The sequence below is a fragment of the Cladophialophora yegresii genome (assembly GCF_000585515.1).
Source record: "Cladophialophora yegresii CBS 114405 chromosome Unknown aczIN-supercont1.2, whole genome shotgun sequence".
Taxonomy (NCBI): domain Eukaryota; kingdom Fungi; phylum Ascomycota; class Eurotiomycetes; order Chaetothyriales; family Herpotrichiellaceae; genus Cladophialophora; species Cladophialophora yegresii.
The window spans coordinates 1,209,624-1,231,499 of record NW_006913046.1 but is presented as its reverse complement, the minus strand read 5'-3'; the positions used below and the strand labels follow the sequence as shown (position 1 = coordinate 1,231,499).

The window sequence follows — 21,876 nt, the reverse complement described above, 5'->3', positions numbered from 1 at the left end:
GAAAGCGCGTTTGTTGTGTGGAGCGTTTGATCGAGGTGGTGCAACGAGGCAGGAGTTCAGAAGTGCAGATTCTTGGGCAAAGCAGAAGTCGGCTGGAGCTTCGGAACGTAACAACATTTTTCCGAGACAGGAAATTCCCAAGTCGAAAGTGAGGTGAACTTGAAGGGTCGCCTCGTCACTTCAGAATGGCTGTCTCCGATTTGAGCTGGAAATCAATCTAGCTGCCCTTGTTCTTCACGGCGGTATCATCTATATTCCGAGGATCCCTGGGTCCTATCATGTTTTTCCATTCATCGTCAATTCCCACTCTGTCACTCCTCGGCTTCATCAGCCATCGTGCCTGCCCTTGACACATCTGCTCCTCCCAGTGAGCAAGCTCCGATGCTGTGAACGCTGCCACCGCAGCGGCGCATGCTGTAGTTCTTTCCATGGGCACCAGATGGCCGCAATCTAACACGACCTCCTTCACCATACCTTCAGCGGACCCACCACTTCCGCCGACTCCGGTTCCCGTTGTTTCCATTTTCTTTCTTCTCAATTCTGGCGTCGCAAGTTCAGAATGGTTCCCGAACACGTATAAAACAGGTGGCTTTAGCTCTGGCAGTCGCCGGAATATCTGGGCTGGCTCGGGGCGATAGAACGGGTACCCTTCCTCAATGTCATCTGGGTGCATGTCACCGTACACATCCCGATCCTTCTCCGGTGCGACGCCAGAAGTTCCATAGTACTTCGGCCTCAAGTATGAGAAGACTTCCTGCGACTTCGGTGTCGTGAGTGTCACAGGGGGCTCTTTGCTCTCACCTCTGTCTGGGTACATCTCAGTGGGAAGATCGCGTAACCCGTACTGCACCCACTTCTGAAGTACCCTTGAATCCCAGGCCCGATAGAATTTACTGTTCTCGAATTTCACTCTTGCTTCTTCCCGGGATTTCCAGGTGTCTCGACGGTAAGTTGACGGCTTTGCAAAGCTTTTGCTTGGATTCTCGGTCTGGATAACGGGGTCGATGAGGATCAACCCCTGCAGTAGTCGAGGATGGAGGAGTGACAGCTGAGCCCTGCAAAGAGTCAACATCTCCCTGCCAGCACCATTGGAGAACATTACAGTTGTGACCCTCCCATGCTATGGCCAATGCCGATTAGCGGCTGGGGCATCTCAGCTTGCTTTTGGTTTATGAGGAAGAGGAGGTCTCTGGCACCGTCCCACCAGTTTGCTATGCTTGATCAGTTCGAGCTATTCCTCATGCAAATGCAACATCTGGACATACGGTCATTTCCCAGCGCCTTCTCGTTGATGATATAGCTTTGACCTTGATGAGCCAAATCGGCAATCCAGATCGCCCGAATACTCCTTCCCAATGCTTTCAACTCCTCATATAGATCATCAAACATTGGCTCATAAAGCTCCTACATGCCATCTCAGAATGTTACAGCGCTGAAGGAAGCGAAAAGAGCTCATTGCATTACTACTGACCTTTGGAAAGCCATTAGCATGCGCAGCAATGAAGGTGACATCGCCCAGCGATGTGTTCTTCTCGTTGTATGGAACATATTGTTTCACGGCAAGCTTCAAGTCATTCTCATAACCCACTTCTGTCCCCCGTGGCCAGTGTCGTGTATGCTGCGTACGCACTTCATGCTTGATAACGCGAAAGTGGGACAGCCAACGCCTTCCAAGCGTTATTTTCCTGAACGCGATTCTCTCGATGCAGGGATTTCCCACACAACAAATTGACCGCATAGTCTAACCATCAATGCATTGAAAAGTGTCCCATCATGGCAACAGACAATCAGTGGTCTCTTGCTCCGTGCATGTTAGCGTCTTCCGAGGTTGCTCTGAGATGAGCGCCGAGACAACGGCAAAATCTTGGCAAATAACCACCCTTCCGGGTGCCCTTGATTAATTGGCCTTCCAGACTCAAAACTTGTCCTTCGTACACTTTTGGAACGACCATTATTTACTCGCATCCTGCAGTTTGATAGTCGCACACTATCTGGTACTGGTTCTGGTAGCGATGTATGAAAGAGCCAAACTCCGCTGTGGATTATTGACACTACAAGCCAGTTGAAGTCTCGAACGCCTTGCAATCAGGACGATGACTCACTCAACTTCTGCTTCCTAGGAGGGTGCAAACCATTGACACGACTGACTTGTCTCACGCACTTCAGTGACTCTCCCGAAGTGATGTAATCTCTGCCGACCCTGCTCGATTGTTGCAGTCACTTACAAATGATGTGAACCGTGAGTCATGCTTCTCAAATCGTTGCCACGCCTCAACATGCCAGCGCCCAAAGCACCCACCATCGATCAATCTTTAAAGGGGTTGTTTCTTCATTGCTCAACCTCGGACTCGATCCAAAGATTATTCAAGTAGAAGCAGGAGGCAACGTCATCCATGGCGGACGGCAGTCCCACAGAGGATTACGCCCTCGACTCTCAGTCCAGTGCAATTGATCTTTTGAGGAGCGTTGCACAAGAGCACCTTCAGAAGATCAACGAGGAACGAATCCAGGAGCAGAACGATGGGGTGAGGAAGACTCAAGACCTGGAGCGCTACGCGAAACACAAACGACCTGGAAAACAAGGCACAACCGCGTCAAGCAACACCACTCCTCTACCCAAGATGAGAACCGCCCAAGGCCAGTCAAGCCCCAACTCTGCTTCTCGCATGTTGCTCACTTCTCGTTCTAGATGTGCTTAACCGGCTCCAGTGGGACAAAGACCTCGACATCGCAAAATATCTTGTCGGCTATCTTGAACGATTCGAAGGGATCAAGGAAATGCCCGCAAAGAATTGGATTTCTGAGAGCACCGACGAAGAGTGGATCCCGCAGCACCGCATCAAATACTTCAAGAAGATTTGTGAAGGCGGTGATCACGACATTGTTTGGGATCGCGAAAGGCGGGTTGACAAGGTCTTCGGCACTGGTGCGGGACCGAGCCGGATCGACGAGGATGATAAGGTGGCCATAGTATCCGAAGATGGCGGTGTGAGGTTGATGCCTTGATCTGTGAACGCCGCATCGATCTAGAAATGCTTTGCAACAGCAGCGGGCGTGCAATGGGAAGTCAATTCCGGATTCATACAACCCGAAGGAGGTCCTGCTTGGCGCGATCCTTACGAGGTCACACTGGATTCAATTAGATCTTGGAGAATCGTTCAAGAACTTGCCAGAGCTCGGACTAGTCCCACATTCAGGATCATTCAATGCATCACAAAACCGATTTTCGCCGTCAAGGACCACAAGCACCTGCAGATGGACCAAGCTGTACGACCATTGCTTTGGAACTACATATACTGCCTTGTCAAGACTCAACACCCCCATTTCAACACCCACGATCTTCCTACATGAGAGATATGGGCACCCATGGACTTCTTCCACTTATGGCGGCAACTTTGGCTGCCGCAGTACCATTGATCTCAACCTTTCATGGGATCCCAACCCTCAATATCACTTGCGGAGTGCGTTCCCTCCTGACAGTCAGAAGTCCGATGCAATAACACGACCAGGTTTACTACTGCACCGAAAAATACTTCAGTGGCCAGTGTGAATACCGGATGTTTCTGGACAACTTTTGTGTGCCGTTACAAGATCAGTTTGTGAGTCATTCGGGCCAAGGATTGCAAGGGCTGAACATCTGCGCTCTTTGTTCTCTGGCCAAGGATTACTCCGTTTCTCACCGGCATGGGACGCTGTGGTTTGAACATCGGCGTCCAGCTGGCTGACACAATGCTCATGGATAGTATCATTCTATCACTTCAATTGGGCCAAACCCCGGGTGTATCTGCAATTTCTTCAGGTATGTCTCAGGCAATTGCCATCCTGCTACGTTATCAGGGGTTATAGGAAGCCGAACTGATATTCAGTCCATAAGTAGAGACACGAACTGCGAAGCCATAGCCTGGTGGAAGCAGGACTGGATGAAAGATCCTGGTGGAGGCGCAGAGAACGTCGCTTATCCAGGGACGAATGACCTATCTCTGCTGGGCATCAATGGCACTTTTGGAGGCGTCAAATGTCATGTCAACCCATCATCGACTGCAAGTGCACCACCACCGTATTGCTCAGTCGGAGAAGAAACGAATTGGCAATGGCAGTGTTAGCGTGGGAGTCATTGTCTGGTCATTGTATTTATGTGGTATGCGTTACTTTAAGAGCACTAGGGCACAAGTGAGGTCCCGCGCAAGACCATCAGAAGGCAATTGGTGTCTTGAGGCATATCATCATCACAAGAATGTGGCCGGAACTCGGGGAACTTGATTAAGACTTTGAAGGCCGGTCACGACAACAGCTTTGTTTGTTACCGTCGGCAATGCCTGGAACCTGGCAAGCCCCGGCTAGAACTATGCGAGACTCCTACTGGGATCCTCAAGCAATTACTTTGCGCAGACATTCTGCAGTCACGCAGGCACTCAAGTGGCATGGATGTGTAAAGCCATACGGAGTATCAATGGTCATCCTAATGCTCCGCCGTATTAAGTTGCGGTGGAATCTTGGCACTCAGCCCGCTGGGGCACCGCTGGACGTAGTTTTTGTTCGCTTGCCCACATCCCTTCAAATACACTTCATTTGCATTTGACGCTTGCCTGGTACTGGTGTTTGATCCAAACAATGTGATAACACCCTCGTCTGCTCGCCGCACCTCCCTACCTCCCCTGGCACGTATGTCCAGGCCAGCGTCGACTTGGCGTACGACCACATACCTGCGAGCCAGAAGACGAATCGCAACTTCCTCCAGGACCATGGCAGAAATATCGCCGACGGGCACGAGCAATTCGTCGCCAGGCAGATTAATGGGTCGGGCCTTTTACGAAAGCATCGGCAGCCCCAAATACATCGTGGCGCCCATGGTCGATCGCTCAGAATTCGTCGGTCCTCCCTCTCACCTCTTCGACGCACGATTCATGTTGACCAGTGCTCCAGGCTTGGAGACTCCTTACTCGATCCTACCTTGATGAAGAGCGCTCGAAGTCCCTCTTAGCATATACGCCCATGATCCACGCACGGCTGTTCCGAGAAAGCGCAAAATATCGAGACGAGCACTTCATGCCGACGAGAAGCACTCTGGTCACAAAGGAGAAATCCCCAGATGTACCTTGGCTGGACGGGAACCCGACGTTGGATAGGCCTCTCTTCGTGCAATTCTGTGCGAATAAGCCGGAGGATTTGCTCGATGCAGCGGAGTATGTGGCTCCGTACTGTGACGCAGTAGACTTGAACCTGGGATGTCCACAAGGAATTGCGAGAGCGGGCCACTACGGTGCCTACCTGCAAGAGGACTGGGACACTATTTACAAGATGATCAACAAGTTACACAACGAATTGTCGGTGCCCGTGACGGCCAAGATGAGAATACTTGACACAAGGGAAAAGACCCTCGAGTATGCGAAGATGATATTGTCTGCGGGCGCAAGCATATTGACCGTGCACGGGAGGAGAAGAGAACAGAAAGGTCACAATACGGGGGTAGCAGATTGGTCTGTCATTCGATATCTGCGAGACAACCTTCCCTCTGAGACCGTCATTTTCGCGAACGGCAATATCTTGAACTCCGGTGACCTGGAAGCGAGCCTGGCTGCGACCGGTGCCGACGGCATTATGAGCGCGGAAGGAAATCTCTCGGATCCCACAATTTTTGCACCGCCTCCAAAGGTGTACAATCCGCGGCAATACTGGTATGGACCCAACGGGAAAGGGGGATATCGCATGGATGCAGTCTTCAGGAGATATCTCGACATCATTTATCGACATTCCCTTGACACGGAACCTCCGGCTCGCAAACCGCTGTACATTGGAGGCGATCCCGTGGATATTTCTGGGACTCCGAGCGCCATGAACTCAGAGGATCAAAACCCTGCCAACAAACAAAAGCCGAACGGCAAGTCAAAGAAATACAGGTCGGACCCAAACGTTAGGGCGATGCAAGGGCACCTCTTCCAGCTGTTGAGGCCTTTGGTCTCTGTTCACACCGAAATTCGAGATGCTCTGGCCAAGACTGTGCTCGGTGATATTGACGGCTTTGAGAAGGTCTTGGCTATGGTCGAAGTGGCGGTACGAAGCGGCCTCGACGAGTACGACGCTTCACGAGGGGCAAAACCAGATGTTACCACTACCGCAGATGCAGTATCGGAATCAGGACTGACGCCGAAACAAAGAACTGAACTAAAGTATCAAAGACCCTGGTGGGTTTGTCAACCTTACATTCGGCGTCTACCTGAGGAAGCGATTCAAGTTGGAGCTATGACAGTTAGCAAGAAGAAAACAGCCAAGGCACAGTTGAGGGAGAGACTTTTAGGCGAGAAGCAACCTATCCGAAGGACGGACGACTTGAAGGGCTTGGGTCTTCCGTTGGACCAGCCTTCTAAGGAACTTCCTCAGCCTGCCCTTGTCTGTGGCTGAGGTGAACACCATGAACCTGGGTTCAACTGCACGTGAGACAGCAGCGACTTGCAAAATAAATGTCAGTGTCCGCTCTCCTGTCCTTCAATCACCTGAAGAGGAAACGGCGACAAGCTCATCTACTCGAGGGCAGCTGCTTCTACGAGGCCCATGAAGAAGCCCATGCAGTGTGCCTTCTTAGTTGGAGTCTTCACCTTGCACCTGCTCAGTGTGCACGCGGATATGTATCCGTTACGCCTGGCAGCAGGGAGGTGGAACCCGGCCGCCGTGGTGGGCGTGCCTCACCGCCATGAAGGGGGCAGAGAATTGACGCTAAGAGAATGAAAAGCAGTCACCGAGACCCGTCGCTCTGCGGCGCATTATCAGCGGGTTGGAAACAAATACGCCTACGGCATCGGACCTCTGCCTGTCAACGAGCGCGGGATATGCACCCCATTCAAGCTCACGGGACATTTCTTTGGACGTGCTACACTACGATTTCGATCGTTCCTGGCACGGAGCAGATTGGCTCGAGTTGGGCACCATCTGGATGCCTGTGCTTTATATGCGACAATGGAAAAGCAAGGCATTGGACTGTCAACAAAGCCGAAGCTTTGCATGCGAGGGCCATCATCACGGAAGGTGGATTGGCATCTGTACCAGCAGTGGCGATTGATATGTGTTCGATAGGCTGAGAGCTGGTTCTTGATTCAGGAGCATATCTAGGCGCATGTTGTTGAGTTGTCGATGCGTGATGCAATTTACAGTCGATGCGTGATGCAATTTACAGTCGATGCGTGCTTTAAATTGCATAATGCAATATATATGTGTCTAACTACACTACGGAGTATTCGTGGACTGTTTTCATTTATTGTTGAGAGGTGATGGGTCAGGACTCGGCGCCCTCCCTTTTTGTCGGACGTGGCCCATTTCCATCCACACAATTCGCAACGGTGATGGTCATGACACTCGATGAGGCCATCGAGGCGTTAAGTGAGAGATCCCTTCACATTTCAAACCGAACAGCAAGCCACGTCGTGTTTTAATCGCTCTGACAGCTTTCCAGGCCATTTTGCGTGTTGTATCCTGTTGTGCTCTGAGGTTGGTGCTGTATCCTGTTGTGCTCTGAGGTTGGTATGAAACAACAAAAGATCAAGAACAGGCGCGACGAAGGTGAGGAAAAGGGGAATCGGCGACCACAAACTCATAACAGGGTTTCGACATGCAAGACCTCGATAAACGACAGTGATAGGAGACTGAAACGATGGTACTCCATCTTGAATAGCTTGTATCAATTGTGGGCGCGTAAATTTTGCCTTGGTAGAGGAGGACTGGGTGGTTTGCGCGGACGCGATCGGGGTCACGTGTAACTGTAGGTAGGACCTCTAAATCCGCGCACAGTCGGCGCCTTCTGTAAAAGGCATGGTATAGAGAGTTTAACTCGGGGATTCGAGTGAAATAAAGCGGTTATTTGTGCGGTTGATATTGATAATATTGACGAAGCTGTTGTGCAATATATGATAGTGGCGTAGACGCGTCGCGTTAGTTCCAATAATCCGGTGCGGAGAGAATACGCGGAATGCTTTTTGAACCTTGCTGGTGGTGTCGGGTAGTTCGAGCTGGTAAGTTCCAGGTTGATAGTGAGGCCCTCTGGGTTGGCCTCAAGACCATGCCGAGATGGGTATGGAATGTACGATAAAGTTATGAATATAGGCCCCATGGCTTGCGGTTATGAATAGCTGGAAGCTTTCTTTTGTTGGTTTGTGTCTCGGAAGTGCCTTGTTTGAGTTGCGACCGAAGCATCGAATAACAGGCTCGTCAACGCTGAGATGACTGCCGGGGTTAACGAATGAACGCAGGCGATCTCGGAAGAGCTGGGCAGCCTCCCTCATGTGCCAAAAACCAGGGGGGTGTTTCGTGTAACCTCTTCATCTTCTGACTCGAGGCTCAAATAACGTTCAATGTCGGAGAACCGTTTGCAACTGGGATGGGTGGTTGACCCGATGGGTGGGCATATCGGTCTGGTCAACGGAGGCAAGTGTGATTGACCCGACAATGGTCATCCATCAATTGTGGCTGGTAATTGGTAATTATCTGATTGTGCAAAGAGGGAGATGAAGGACGAGGGCCTGGCAGCGTAAATGCCAAGGCTGGTGCGCGTGCTCGCGTGCCCATTGCCAACAAGGGCAGGTGGCCACCTGGCCTCGCTGGGGCGGCCGAGTTAATCTAGCGGTGCAACTTGGGGCCCCGGGCACGTGCTGCGGCACGTGCTGGGGCATCCTAGCGGTCTTCGAACACCAAGACAGCCGAGGCCGCCGGGATAGGCGAGCAAAGCCGGCAGAGAGACAAGCACCCATCAAGCACCTAGACAAGAACTCTTGCCCAGAGTCTAATGTAGACGTGTACAAAAACCCGCTGCAGGCTGTGCCTCGGTCGAGAAACCTTGCAACCTCTGCAGAAGAAGGATGAGCATCGCTGAGCATCCCGCCTACAGTATCTGGTCAGTCGCATGGGATTGAATTAGGCCGCGGACGGATTTCAATTTACCTAATTAACCCCCTCCCCGTTTGGGAGATGCAGGCGACCTGGACGGGCGCTATCTTTCACTCTCTTCTTGGCTGTGACTAATTATTTCACACGCACCATTTTCGTCATGGTTGTGCTGCTTTCGAATGCCACCGCCTGAATTGATCCGTAACTATTCTAGTGGCCGTCTCGCAATCGGGGCAGCAGATAGGTATGATGCTGGTGAGATCCCCGTACGTCGCAAGCTTCATCGGATGAGAGAACCCATCAACGACTTATCTCAATGTTTCCTCCTCACCCTCTACCGGTGAATCTCCATGGCGCCGACAAATGCGCTTGCCTGTCTTGCAACCGTAGACTTGTAGCCAGCCTCTCGTGCGAGTACATGGTACCTCGTACAGGTCACAAAGCTCGGCTCTGCTGGCCATGTCTCATTTTAGTCACGCAGACCGATGGTACGATATGCATGGAAGCTCCCACCGAAGCTCCAGGGCATCGGAGTGACCGGGCATTGATCAACACGCCACTGCGCAACCTGGTACGACATCCTTATCTCTGACGATGCCACTGGGAAAGCAATTAGGGAAACAGCTCCGCAGGCCCAATCGTATTGTCGATCGCGGGGGCAGCGAAGCCCGCAGGCCTTAGGCCCCCGCGTGGCGAATCCATTTCGACTGACTTGGAACGGACATTTCACTGTGTTAGGCTGGTCACCTTGTCGTGCTCTCGCTGTTTACATGCCAGTGTTGGTGGTCACAGGAGAACACCCACTTGGCTCTGTACTAAACAGCCTGATGATGATATCGTGGTGCGAGGAAGATCTGGCGAAGCCTGGCGAAGCTCGATCCCGAAGACAGCGCCACGTCGCTTGGCGCCAGCGGCTTGCTTCGGTCGTTTGTTCAACAGCACCTTCCCCAGAGCCTAGTCAGGCAGGTCACTTGCAGCTTTCGCTAAATGAAGGTGCGGCGGCACGATGTCACCTTGCTGTAGCATCCACCAATGCGCTCCGTAAACAGGTCCGGCCTCTCGTCTGCCCCGAACCACTCTTGATTCGTCTGATCGGACGCCTATCTATGATTTGCCATCGCCGCATATCGCTAATGGCTGCCCTCACAGCTCAAGGGTGCTTGTCGTGATCGCATTGCTTGCGAAAGCTTGTGGGTGCTTTAAAGCTGGGGTGGCCGCGGTCTTCATCTCATTCCTCCATTTATTCTCCCCTCGTTTTTCGCTCTCGTCTGTCGTCAAGATGGATCTCAAGAACGACACAAATGCGCTCGGCGAGAAGCATGGCAACGATGTTCCGGGTTACCGACGGGGCTCGCTCACTGATCATGCACGAGGTCGGCAGTTCAGCGTCGACCCTGAGGATCGTGCTCTGGTGGTAGCCGACCAGAACGCGCTTCACCGCGATCTGAAGGGAAGACACATGCAAATGATTGCCATGTAAGTTGCAGGCCATGGAATAAGGAGTCCCAACGTGCATGCTAATCGATGCTTTTAGTGGCGGTGCTATTGGTGCAGGTCTGTTCATTGGTTCTGGCGGCGCTTTTCAGAGTGGCGGACCTGCTTCTGTGCTTCTTGGCTTCATGATTATTGGTTAGTTATCCTTTGCAAGCACTGTGGTGCGATCGTTAACGCTTTCTCTAGGTCTCATGGTGTATGTTTCTTGAGATCCCGGAAGACCCTGTCCTCGGCTGACAATCGATCGTTTAGCTATCTCATGATGCAGGCCCTCGCCGAAATGTCCGTCATGTATCCGATCAATGGCGCCTTCACTATGTACATCTGTCGATTCGTGGATCCCTCGTTGGGATTCGCTTGCGGCTGGGAGTACGCCATCAGTTGGCTGACTGTCCTTCCCTTTGAGATATCGGCTGCTTGCAATATCATCCACTACTGGCCAGGATCCGAGGGTATCAACAACAGTGCTTGGATCGTCCCGCTGCTGGTCGCTTTGGTTGCTATTCAGTTTTTCGGTGTGAGGGGTTATGGCGAGGCAAGTTCTTCGAAAGTCCTTTCGGAGATCGAGCTAATTGGAACAGGTCGAGTTCGTCCTCAGTATCATCAAGATTATCGCCTGCATAGGCTTCATGATCCTTGGAGTTATCATCAACTGTGGTGGCGTGCCAACAGATGACAGAGGCTACATCGGTGCAAGATACTGGTAAAGTCATTCTCGGAAGGGCTCCCGGCAAGGCTGACGGTTTGAAACAGGCATTCACCTTACGAGGCATTCCTCAACGGCTTTCACGGCTTCTGCAGCGTCTTCGTTACCGCGGCGTTCGCCTACACTGGCACTGAGCTGACCGGGCTGGCTGCCGCGGAAACAACGAACCCCAGAAAGGAGATCCCGAGGGCGTCGAAACAGGTCGTATGGCGTATCGCGATCTTCTACATTGTCAACCTTTTCCTCGTTGGTTTGATCGTACCCGAGAACAGTGATTTGTATACTGGTGAAGGTTCCACATCGCGTCACTCGCCTTTTGTCATTGCCATTCAGCTTGCTGGCATCAAGGTCCTCCCTTCGATCTTCAATGCGGTCATCTTGATCGCTGTCATGAGCGTTGCAAATTCATGCACATTTGGCTCGACCCGAACGATTCAAGCTCTTGCGGCGAATGGTGCGTTTACGGTCCTATAATTCTTTACCACGCTAACCTGGTACACAGGCATGGGTCCGAAGATACTCGCCTACGTCGACAGAAAGGGCCGCCCTCTGTCTGTGGTCATTCTCCAGCTCCTTTTCGGGTGCCTAGCATTCATCAACTTGGCCGAGAATGGTGGCACGATCTTCAACTGGCTCCTTTCACTGTCGGGTCTTTCGATCCTCTTCATCTACGGCAGTATCGCTCTTGCACATATCCGCTTCCGCGCAGCCTGGTAAGCAAAGACTGCACTTTGCCCTCTGTCCTCCCATCGCCGGTGACTAACTCATTCCCAGGGCTGCTCACGGTCATTCCTTGGACGAGCTCCCCTTCAGGGCCGCTTGGGGCGTCTGGGGCTCGTGGCTGTGCTTGTTCATCAACATCATCAGTCTTATCGCTCAGTTCTACGTCGCACTGTATCCGATCGGCGGGCCGTACCTGGATGCCAACATCTTTTTCCAACTCTACCTCGCTGGTCCTCTGCTCATCTTCCTATACTTTGTCTGGAAGATTTACAGCTGGTTCGCCCGGCCAGCAGACCGCGCTTTGTTCATCCGAGCAAAGGATATCGATATCTACACGGGCATGAGGGAGGAACAGCGAAGTAGGATCAGTGGCACAGGGGTGTCGGAGGACCAGAGGCGTGCCAGCATCATGGAGCTTCAGGAAGAAAAGAAGAAGAGGGGTGCTAAGGATTGGGTTATGGCGGCGGTGAGAAGTCTCATCTAAAAAGTGGGCAAGAGCTGGAACCGATCATTATGTACGAGACAGCGATATGCAGTTGCCGTGAGTGGGAGCAAGCGATGGAGGCTGAAGGCTCGTTGGGTCATGGTCATGGTCACGTGGAGAATCACGTGAGTTCATCTTGGCATTGATGGTGCCAGGCCTTCATCTTCCTGTTCGCGCACTCAATAATGACAAAACCACTCCGTACCAACTGCAATTGACCACCGTTGTTTCAACAGATGGTGTCTTTGTATCCGATGTTTTTCGCTATGGTGACAGCTCCCACATACCCGGTACGATCACGCGACAAATCTCGGACTGCCGCATGCGGACGGCGGAATGATCAAACCTCAAAAACACCCACAGAACACGGGAGAAGCGATAGCATCCGTCGGTCCCGAACAAACTCAAAGGCGATCTGGACACGGAAAAGTACCTGTATGCCTGCGGCTTGTTCCGTATGGAGTGCGCCGGTCTGGCCGAGTCCCGTGCGACGCGGATGGCAATGATCGCACATTTGCGAACTGCTGACTCCTCGATGCGGGTTCTTTGTCCAGCACAGCACAGGCCACACCGGGGCACGGCGCATGGCCCGGAAGGTCGAAAAGAATGCGGCAGCAACTGATGGGAATAAATCGTCTGCGGCTTCCAGAGCCTGGGCGCGGCTTGTTCTACCGCCACATACCCAGGTGCCTTCCTTGTTGAGTGTCCAGCTTGCTTTGCTCTTGCTCAAGCCCAGATTCCATGCAGCCCTGACTTTGTTCAAGCGGGATCAGGCCTTCTCTTGTTTTTCTTCATTTGTCTGGTTCGAAAAGCTGGATGGTAAGTACATATGCACTGCTTTTTGACTTCCGTGTCCGCAATAGGAAGCAGGACTTCGTCCACCACATCAAGACACAGGCACACATATATACAGCCACCCCCTTTAACAGATATACCAGCGCCCGTGACTCCAGAAAAAAGACCTTCATGTTTCCTCCAGCTCCTCTTGCTGCATTCAAATCACTCTGCAAACATGATATTTCGGCCCTGGGTGAACTATGTCGCCAAGCTCAGGCAGTCGAGTGTTGTCCCGGCAGACGCTCATCAAATGCAGATATCGCGCCTGTTTTGTGACATTCCTCCTCGTGGTCCCTGCACGGACCTCATTGTATGCAACGAAAACGACCAATGATGCTGCTCAACTCAGGTTCTGTGTGCGGTTTCCGCAAGCGGATACTCGACGGAAACAACGAAGATGACACTGTCTTTGCCCTCAATGCTCGGAAACTGGCTGTAGCTCTTCAGCTATAAGTCATCGAGCTGTACAGGGTCGGTTGAAGCATGGGCTTGTAACCCTGGCAGCTCTTGGTCAGTCTGGCGACTGACGCAGCAGGGTGTATTCTACGGTTCTACCTGTCTTGTTCTTGCACCTTTAACAGTGAGTCCTCTGTCCTGGAGGCTGCCCGGTACCAAGCTGACGTACCACAGCCTCTACCGTGTCCTTGTAGCGACAATGGATCCCTCACAAGGTTCTGGCTCGGGTCCCCAGCGTCCCCGTCTTCCGGTCAATCGCCAGGCTGCGTTTCAGGCCAACCCCCGGATGCCCCCACAGCCTAACACCACTGAGGAGCGACGGGATCGTATTACTGCCATGAGGAACCAGATCGGCTATCCTGAGATCAGGGACGCCACGCTGCGATTTCATCTCACCCAACCCAGCGTCCAATGGGACGTCAATCGTGCTGTTATGGATTTTTGGACGACCCAAAACGCTGCCGAGGTGCCGCCCACAAGACCAAGGTCTGGGGTCAACACGGACAATACTGTGCAGCGAGAACGCCGCCGAACGGTTCATCGCATGCAGCGTAGACTGCGGGATGGACTGCCTGCGCGGCTTCAGGAAGAGATGGAAGATGAGCCGCAGCCAACTGTGCCTCAAGCCCCGGCACCACCATTGTCCGAAGAGCGAGCCACATCCAATTCCGTGATGATGATGATGTTCAATCGGCACCGATTCAACCGGGCTGACGTCGCCGCCGACATCGACCGACGCAATGGTGACTACGAGGATGTCGTCAGCGAACTTGCCCGTCTTCGGACCCGGGTCCGCGGTCAGATGGCCCGGGATGAACGCCTGGCTCTGTTCCTATCCATCACGGCCACGAACAGCGTGTTTGCAGCTGAGCAATTTTTGAGCAGACATCGCTGGGACATCGTGACCGCCATCGATGAATGGATCCGCATTGGCAGTGTCCCTCTGGTGTTCCCCAAGTACCGACGTCTTCGCAACTCGGGCCCCAACACCAACAGTGGGCTGCGGGCCGTCAACGCCAATCAGCCTCGCCGCGTCATTGACGGCGTCTTCCTGGAGTCAACGGACGAGCTCCACGCCTTCGACCGATACAATGCCACAGAGGAACAGCCTCGCGCCCACCCCGATGACGAAGAGGTGGATTCGGATATCGAGGACGCCCGTAATTCGCCACTGTCAGATGCATCACGCACCAGCAACGTTGATCTTCGTCCAACCCCCGGTCGGCACTACACCGAAGTGGGTCGTGGTCGCAAGCGACAACGCATCCCCACGGGGTTCGCCATCAACCCCGATCGCACCCCTGCCAGGCTCCACTGCCCCGATCCGACCAAGTTGTACATCGAGACCATCACAAAGGGCAAATACAAAATCCGGTACTTCGAGGGCAACTGCCGCATCAAGGGTGCCGCGCCGGGTCAAAGGAGAGACTGGCCATTCCGCTGGAGTGACGGGAACTACCCAACAACCCAAGAGGTCGAGTTCGACTGGCACGACAAGGAACATCTCGCGAAGTTGAACAGGTGGCGGAACAATGCCTACGCCGAGGTCACCGGCAAGATCCTCAAGCCCGTCGGCGACAGATTCAACAAGTACGAGGAAGACTGGCTCCGTGAGCAAGAGGCGATGAGGTATGAAGAGAAGTACGGGGAGCTCGCTCAACAAGGTGCCGCTGCCGCAGCCGACTACTTCCAGAATGGCGACAACTTCCCGTTGAACATGTCAGACCAGGAGGTTCAGGACCTGACTCGGCGGTTCAACGACGACTTTGCGGGCAAGTCCACCTACCACAAGGTCTATTACCGTTGCGATAGCGTGCCACCGAGACCAGATGGTTCCTTTCCCCCAGGGGCTTTTTCATACAGGAGGAAATCGGTCGACAAGGACATGAGCCGCGTTGGCGAGGTGCCTCGTCCCGCTCGCACTGCTGTTGTCATCAAACAACAGCGCCACCGAATCCTCAACCTCGCCAAGCACTTCATGTACCGGTACGAGTGGAAGGAAAGCTATAGCGTGGATGATGAAAACGACCTGGTCGATGATTCCGATACGGATTTTAATGGCCAGGATGATGATGATGATGACGACGATGATGGTGGCAACGGAGGTGATGACGATGGCAGCGATGGCGGTGATGGCACTGGTGCAGGTGGTGGTGCAGGTGCCAGTACAGGTGCCGGTGGAGGTGGTAGTGGTGGCGCTGGGGCTGCCGGCGATGCAAGCAGTGGGAATGCAGGCGGCGGTGATGATGTCGGTAATGACGATGGTGCCCCTCCTGCAGGCGCCGCTGGTAGCCCCGCCGCAGGTGGTGCGACTAAACGGCCCTCCCAAGACGACGCGGATGAAGCTGCGGGTATCTTACAGGACTTCATTTCCAAAAGACCGAAGCGGTAGAGTGTTTAGGTGGTCACTTGTTAGGGGAGGAGATCCGAGTGAGAGTATGTGCGACTGAGCGAGTGTGCGACTGAAGAAGAAGCCGAAGTGAGGAACAGGAAAAACAGCAAATCTAAAGGGTACTTCTGCAGGTATGTATCATTTAGCGATAAAACTAGATTGACTACCGTTTCAGTGAGCTATCAGCTATTTAATTAGAGAGAGTGAGGAGCCATCCGAAAGATGAAATAAACCATAGGTGAAGTTTGCGTAAACCGAGATGAGAAACCTTACAGGTAAGCATTGCTGAGCTCGGTTTTCAATTTTCTCCAGCCTCAAACCCCTGCCAAAAGACGTCTTCAAAAACTCCCGCCTACCGTTGTGAGACAACTGCCAGAGTGCCACCTACGTCTTATGGTTCTCGAAAGTCGGACTACTCTACTCTACTCTACTCGGAACAATGTAGGAAAAGCTCGAGAGCACGCCCATGCTATTTTCACGCACAGAGCAATGACCACCTTCGCACGGGAATAGGAATCATAACATTTGACCAACAATCTTGTATTTTCACCATTCTTACTTGTCTGTCTGTATCACCTTACCTTCAAGCGTCGGGAAGGTTCCGTGTCCTTACCTCTTCTTCTTCAACTTCACTTACCTTTTCCTTTGGCTCTCATGCGAGCTACCATTTTTATGCATCTGATCAGACATCTCAGTCGTGGAGCTTGAGAGCACGGTAAATACAAGCACTAAGCAGTGAACACCTTCTCAAAGGAATTACAATATTTGGCAATAACCTTGTATTTTCATCATGCTTGTCTGTCTGTCTGTATCACAGCATCCTACCTTCAAGCGTCAGGAAGGGTGGTACATGTACTTACCTTGTGTTCTAACTTACCTTTTCCTCTTTCGCCTTTCACCCATGCAACCTACCTTAGTTAACGTGTCATGTTTAACACCTCACTCATGGGATTTAAGAACGACGGTTCTTCGCTCTTCGAGGGACATGTCTCAGGGGATCGATCTCACGGCTCCGATCGACCAGACGACGAGTCACGCGGTTCTCGGGGTCCTTGTAAGTCGGTCTACTGTCGGCGGCGCGAATGGATCGCCCACGGTATGTGAAGTTGATGTGGCCGCCGTGGCCGCCGAGACCGCTGTTGCCACCGTTGCCGCTGCCGTAGAAGTCGAAGAAGTTCTCGACATCGTCGTCGCAGTCCGCGTCGATGGGGAAGTCGCGGCCTCCATCGGTGCCGCCGGCGTCGTCAATGTCAAAGTCAATGTCGGCTTCAGCATTAGCATCAGCACTAGCACCCCCGTCGCTGGTAGTGATATCAGTGGCGTGAGTGGCAGTGGGCTTCAAGGAGCGTGCCGATGCGGATGTGCCGTGACCACGAGCTGGGCCAAGTGCAACAGAAGCAGAAGGTCCAACACGAAGTCCAACACCAGGGGGGCACGCAGCGCCGAGATCAGCAGGCTGAAGGGGATGCATACTGTGTAGTGCCGTAAAGAGTCGGACGTCGTCAATAGAGGTGGAGGTGAATGAAACGTCGGGATGAGTAGATTGAATGCAGACGCTGAAGGATAGGATCGGCTCGTCGAAGAAACAAGACTTGGATTGGAACTTTGCCTGAAAGTCGGATTCGAGCCTGATTCTTCGAAGAGATGTGGTTGCTGTTGTTGTTGGTGAAGAACCCAAAAACCTCAGTTGCAGAGGTGTGACGGGTTTTTAACGATTCTGGCACACATTCGACAGGCTTCGGAGACTTTGTGTTAACTTGTCATCTCGGGATAAAGCGACAATGGTTTTTGGCTTGGCTTGGCGCTGTCGATTGTTCACCATGTGGGTGCATTGTCAAGCCGAGGACTCGACAATGCATGGTTTGATCCTCGTGGATAAGCTTTGTATGAATCCCCTTATTCGCTTAGATTGGCAAAGGGGCTTGCTTGGGGGTGAGGCTGCTCTGTTGTCCATGGAAGCCATACGGTGGACGAAACCTGACACCGAAAGTTGAGACACTTGAGACGCTCGTATCAAATCTCCACAAAGTCCTCTAGCGCCCCCGCGTTGGCAACACACATAATGACTGGGCAGTTGGGCATTCAACGTAACCGTCGTGAAGCGAGGTGGACGGCACCCAGAAGGACATGTCTCCCAAGCTGACTCAGCTGCGAGGCTTACTTGGCCTCGTTGGTAAAAGGAGTCCAAGCTCGATGGGGGGTTTGAACCGCTACGCTGGACAGCGTAGCCAAAGATGAAGGAGACGCAATCATAACTTGAGCTTGATTTGCCTCGGAAGGGGCGAGTTCATAGTAGCAGAAAATCTGCATTCTGTGGGAAAGCTCCGTTACGGGTTATGTCCGATGGCACCAGAGACCTGGGTGCATGACGATCGAGCTCCGTGCCTACACAATAGAAATGCTTCGGCATATCATCTAATTAATCATTCCGATCAAGCTTAGCAACGGGCTTCTGCTGCCTTATTGTGTGGGGATCCCCACGGGGTATTCGCGCCATTCTCGGCCGTCAAGCCGCCGCACTACTCTGGCATTTAGGTTTGTGTCAATTAGTTACTGCGAGAAAGAGGCGCCCACTGACGTACGCTCTCTGCGCTTCAACCTCTCTCGAGTGGCTCGCATGTCAGTAATCGAGACATCCAGAATTCGAAAAAGTATTTGTGAACTCCTCAGGCTCAGACTTTTGAATTGCCTGGTGGACGAAGGTCTCGCCGGTGGCGGGCGGAGGAATATTGCACCGTCCGTCGGGGACCACCACAAACCTGTGGTCACTCTCACATCGAGATTATCGAACCTTTACCTCCTCATTGATGCCAGTTGTTATGATTAGTGATTGAATCCAGCTGGCCTAGTCTGCAAGGCTTCCTGGCGAACATGGATCCACGGAATGGTTCCGTACTCGCCAGCTGGACGGGGACACATATGAGGAGCCGTGGTAGTGTCCATGGTGAAGTCACGGTCAAGACGATATCGATCCACAAGTACTGTAGTCCTGCTACTATCCTCCGTCATGTCCGCAGCCAGTACCCGGATCCAGCAATTCCTCGCCAACAATGCAACATACGCAAGTTCATTCACCGGCGCGCCGCAGATGACACAAATCCAGGCCATGAGAGGAAGGCCAGGGGCAGAAATATTGGTCATTCGTAGGCCCCTTACCAACCATAGCTGAAAGCATCCTCACGCAGATCCTGATTTACGGCATAGTGACCTGTTTCGATCCTCGTTGCGTCCCCGAAGCTTTCTTCGGACCAGACATGCGGGCTGCGGTTTTCCGAAACGCCGGAGGTCGAGTCACAGAGGACGTAATACGATCACTCCATATCCTGCGCGCCGTCGTTAGTCTCGAACTTGTGGCTATCGTTCATCATACCGGTACTGTCCCCACCTCTAATTGTGAGACTGATAGCTGATGCACAAGTAGATTGCGGGATGAGTCACGCGACTGACCAAGAAGTGCGTGCCTTTGCGAAGCCAAAGACCGCGGCAGCCGCGGCTGTGGTGGACAAGATGGACTTCGGCATGTGGAAGGAGGAGCACCTCGATGAGACGGTGAAAGAGGACATCCGCAAGCTCAGAGAGGAGACCAGCCTCGGTGATCTGGAAGTCCTCGGGTTTGTGCTGGACACTCAGAAAGGAGCCGTGAGAGAAGTTGAGACATAAATCTGGGTAGCGGATAACTGATCTGTGAAATGAATGAACTCGATTATCCTTACACCTTTCCAACTTCGGACCGTACATGGCAGCTTGGTCACCTGGTTGCATCTGGGAGAGTTCCACTATAAAAGCATGCCTTCGCCACTCAACGTCCAAGTTCTCTAGTCCTAAGACGAAGAGCGTTAAGCGCCTGAGCGCTTCTGAGCAGACATCTCACCATTATGTACACCTCTCAAAGCCGAGCGCGGCCTCTCGCACGAAGAATATTTGAAAGCGAGCTGCTATCCCGCGTGGGATGTCCATCCTCGTCAGTAGGGATTTGCTGCGAGGCAAATGCCAGGAAGACAGCCTCCCAGTGTCCATGTGGGAAGCGGAACAAGATGCCGCCGTCGGTGTGGACCCCATTGTCTTTCTTGAAGCGGCGGCCTGGACTGCCTTGGTTCATGTGCACGTCATGGATTCCGTCACCTGTGTCGTAGCGGGAGCCGTACAGATAGATGTCGGCCTGCTGACTGATAGCATCATCAAGGATGGGTCGCAGCTGATCGAGGATATCGTTGTCAGGCCCGTCCTCGTCATACGGCAATAGCCTCCCATCTTGGAGGTGAAGCAGGTCAGCAAGTCGGAGGTAGTCGAGGGCCAGGGGATGGGCCGATCCATTGCGAGACTTGAGCGTTTTGAAACCATAAGGCTGGTGGTTCTCGAGGGCACGGGACATTCGGTGTGAGAAGTCTCGGTCGAACCAATACACGAGCTCAGATGGATGGGCCCGAGACTTGACGTTGATTGCGGCTTCCCAGGTGTCGGCATCGTCGTCCTTGAAGATGAGATTGATATGGGGATTGCGGTCGTCTGGCCCATCGACCTTGTAGGAAACTGGCTTCGCTTTCCAGAATCCATAGTCTAGAATCGGCATCTTCAGAGACTTTCTGTGACGAAAGCTTGAGTGCAGGCTCTGCTGTATGACTGAGCTGAGGAGGAGAACGGATGGATGTAAACCAGGAAGAGAAGGCAGCACGGCTCAGTTTATACCTTCCCCCTTGTGGTAGCGCAGCTGAGGCTGAGGTCAACGTCTAGAGGATCTAGAGCTGTAGCCTCACCGATCTGGCCATCGAGGTCTTTGGTAGCGAAGATGTCAGCTTTGAACGCTTCCGATAGGGGTATCTCACCATAGGCCGTCTTGCGTGCTGTGATGGTGTGAGCTGGGTGTAGAAAAGCATTTCTGGGCCATCAACTGCCACCTGCTGCTTCACCATCACTCAGCTGTAATTCAAGGATTCAGCAGTAATACGAGGCAGACGGGAACTGAGGAGTGCGTAGATGGAAGGCAGTTTCCAATGAATCGATAACCGAAGCAGTCACAAGATGATAGTGCTTGTCTTGAAAGTTTGCCCACGACCGTTTGACGATCAGTCGACGATGCAGGTTCTGGTCGGTCAGGATGCGAGGGAAACTGCTCGCCCCTCCAGTCTCATAATCTCAGCCTGTACCTTTCAGCTCACCAGGGTCTTAAGCAGATCAAGTCTAGGGCAAGGGTTCGCAGCGCTCCTGAAGCTCGTGAAGCTCGTGAAGCTTGTGAATTTCGTGTCCTGTTCTTGGCCGAGCCTCGACTGACCAATCGCAGGTGCATCCTCTTGTGCGGCTGAGCTTCGACTCGATGCCAGATTGCTCAAACCAGGGTGAACCTCGTATAGAAGCATTCGCTGGATGCCACTGGTCTTATGACAATTAGTCTAGGCGAAGACACGCTCAAACAAGCAACAGCGGCACAGCGAGGTCCAAAAGTTACACACGATCTTGTTTGTTTCCCCGCTGGGTGCCGACGCCGACGTTCCAGCTGGGATGGACCATTAGCCTGCAAAGCTTCTCTGGGACCATGTTCGACCTGTGTATGCAGTCACAAAATGTATTCATCAGATCACAGCCCAGGTTAGTATGTAGTTGTTGCATCAAGTTGCCTCGCGCCGCCGCACTGCACATTTCGTCATTCTCTCCGGACGGACGAGGCTGTGCGACGAGGGTCACAGTCAACTTTCCCCTCACATCGGCGTCTGGTCGACCGAGTCGGGATTGTTCATTTGCCGATGTGAGTTGGTCGTGGGGTGTTGATCATTTCAATTGATGCTCAACAGAAGCTGCGTTGTCGTTGTGAGGTACCGTTCTCAGAAGATAGAGGGAGAGTCGCCAGTGAGAACTTGAACAACAGTATCCCAGCAGTCGCCTCAAGCACATTGCATCGCTACCGATTGTTCTACTTCT

General features: G+C 52.8%; 8 protein-coding genes across 8 annotated transcripts; 5 read left to right on the top strand and 3 right to left on the bottom strand.

Annotated features, from left to right (window-relative positions):
• Nucleotides 1-217: 217 nt before the first annotated feature.
• A1O7_02366 (uncharacterized protein) lies at nucleotides 218-1,738 on the bottom strand (the record flags this gene model as incomplete). The annotated part of the gene is made up of 4 exons (XM_007756399.1): nucleotides 218-1,055; nucleotides 1,103-1,211; nucleotides 1,266-1,404; nucleotides 1,472-1,738. 4 exons carry the CDS (start codon nucleotides 1,736-1,738, stop codon nucleotides 218-220), a joined length of 1,353 nt encoding a protein of 450 aa, XP_007754589.1.
• Nucleotides 1,739-2,393: 655 nt separating this feature from the next.
• Nucleotides 2,394-3,006, top strand: A1O7_02365 (uncharacterized protein; the record flags this gene model as incomplete). The annotated part of the gene is made up of 2 exons (XM_007756398.1): nucleotides 2,394-2,525; nucleotides 2,710-3,006. 2 exons carry the CDS (start codon nucleotides 2,394-2,396, stop codon nucleotides 3,004-3,006), a joined length of 429 nt encoding a protein of 142 aa, XP_007754588.1.
• Nucleotides 3,007-4,742: 1,736 nt separating this feature from the next.
• Nucleotides 4,743-6,399, top strand: A1O7_02364 (tRNA-dihydrouridine synthase 1; the record flags this gene model as incomplete). The annotated part of the gene is made up of 2 exons (XM_007756397.1): nucleotides 4,743-4,868; nucleotides 4,924-6,399. 2 exons carry the CDS (start codon nucleotides 4,743-4,745, stop codon nucleotides 6,397-6,399), a joined length of 1,602 nt encoding a protein of 533 aa, XP_007754587.1.
• Nucleotides 6,400-10,150: 3,751 nt separating this feature from the next.
• A1O7_02363 (uncharacterized protein) lies at nucleotides 10,151-12,278 on the top strand (the record flags this gene model as incomplete). The annotated part of the gene is made up of 7 exons (XM_007756396.1): nucleotides 10,151-10,347; nucleotides 10,406-10,504; nucleotides 10,618-10,915; nucleotides 10,953-11,068; nucleotides 11,119-11,525; nucleotides 11,574-11,784; nucleotides 11,846-12,278. 7 exons carry the CDS (start codon nucleotides 10,151-10,153, stop codon nucleotides 12,276-12,278), a joined length of 1,761 nt encoding a protein of 586 aa, XP_007754586.1.
• Nucleotides 12,279-13,770: 1,492 nt separating this feature from the next.
• A1O7_02362 (uncharacterized protein) lies at nucleotides 13,771-15,963 on the top strand (the record flags this gene model as incomplete). Its single annotated transcript, XM_007756395.1, has 1 exon — nucleotides 13,771-15,963. One exon carries the CDS (start codon nucleotides 13,771-13,773, stop codon nucleotides 15,961-15,963), a length of 2,193 nt encoding a protein of 730 aa, XP_007754585.1.
• A 952-nt stretch (nucleotides 15,964-16,915) lies between these two features.
• On the bottom strand, nucleotides 16,916-17,434 carry A1O7_02361 (uncharacterized protein; the record flags this gene model as incomplete). Its single annotated transcript, XM_007756394.1, has 1 exon — nucleotides 16,916-17,434. The coding sequence occupies one exon, from the start codon at nucleotides 17,432-17,434 to the stop codon at nucleotides 16,916-16,918; it is 519 nt and encodes a 172-aa protein (XP_007754584.1).
• Nucleotides 17,435-19,217: 1,783 nt separating this feature from the next.
• On the top strand, nucleotides 19,218-19,623 carry A1O7_02360 (carbonate dehydratase; the record flags this gene model as incomplete). Its single annotated transcript, XM_007756393.1, has 2 exons — nucleotides 19,218-19,335; nucleotides 19,385-19,623. The coding sequence occupies 2 exons, from the start codon at nucleotides 19,218-19,220 to the stop codon at nucleotides 19,621-19,623; spliced, it is 357 nt and encodes a 118-aa protein (XP_007754583.1).
• A 226-nt stretch (nucleotides 19,624-19,849) lies between these two features.
• Nucleotides 19,850-20,533, bottom strand: A1O7_02359 (uncharacterized protein; the record flags this gene model as incomplete). Its single annotated transcript, XM_007756392.1, has 1 exon — nucleotides 19,850-20,533. One exon carries the CDS (start codon nucleotides 20,531-20,533, stop codon nucleotides 19,850-19,852), a length of 684 nt encoding a protein of 227 aa, XP_007754582.1.
• Nucleotides 20,534-21,876: the final 1,343 nt, after the last annotated feature.